General features: G+C 37.5%; 1 protein-coding gene across 1 annotated transcript in view; it reads left to right on the forward strand.

Moving 5' to 3' along the window:
• Positions 1–642, forward strand: part of C2CD2 (C2 calcium dependent domain containing 2) — a 69,942-nt gene that overhangs the window by 6,772 nt on the left and 62,528 nt on the right. The window contains exon 4 of the mRNA XM_014524646.2: positions 1–60. Coding sequence (XP_014380132.2) covers positions 1–60 — 60 coding nt within the window. The remainder of the gene's footprint in view (positions 61–642) is intronic.

The raw sequence follows: 642 nt of genomic DNA on the forward strand, positions 1-642 counted from the left end.
GAACCGCTGGAGCTAGCAGTTAGAAGAGTCATAAGCGTTGTAAAGTCAGTCCAAGAAAAGGTAAACTTCAGACCTTCAGTCTATTAAAACAGTCTCTATTCCCACTGACTTCAGTAAGTGAGGTGCCTAAATACCTTTGAGCATATGGGCTTAAGCTCTTGTCAAGGCTGGTGAAAGACTGCATCATGGAATGTGTTAAGCTCTATGCATGCTTATTAAGCCATTTGCAAGTCTGGGGAGAGTGTGCTTCAGTGCTGCTAAATGCTTAACACATTTATTCCAAGGTTATGTGTGCATTTATGAAGATCACATGGTAAATATTATTTTTTAGACTCTCTCTCCTGCTTGCATTACTGTTTTTAAAGCATGTGTAGAGTGGCTAAAGGAGGAGAAAGAAGGGTATGTTTCTGTTTCTGGTGAGCAAAAATATTTCTCATTGTCTCTTTCTTGTTCTCTTTCTGCAGATCAAAAGGTGTACTTTGTACATCATAAAGACTATGCTAAATAAATAGGTACAAAGTCTAAGGAGGGAATTCTGGAAATGTTAAATTCTACTATTGGCTTCAGTAAGGCCAGAATCTTCTCTTAATTATGTGTTGTATGGCATACAAATACTTCAAAATATGGTAGAATGTACACTCT

Source organism: Alligator sinensis, unplaced genomic scaffold (assembly GCF_000455745.1).
Source record: "Alligator sinensis unplaced genomic scaffold, ASM45574v1 scaffold840_1, whole genome shotgun sequence".
Taxonomy (NCBI): Eukaryota; Metazoa; Chordata; order Crocodylia; family Alligatoridae; genus Alligator; species Alligator sinensis.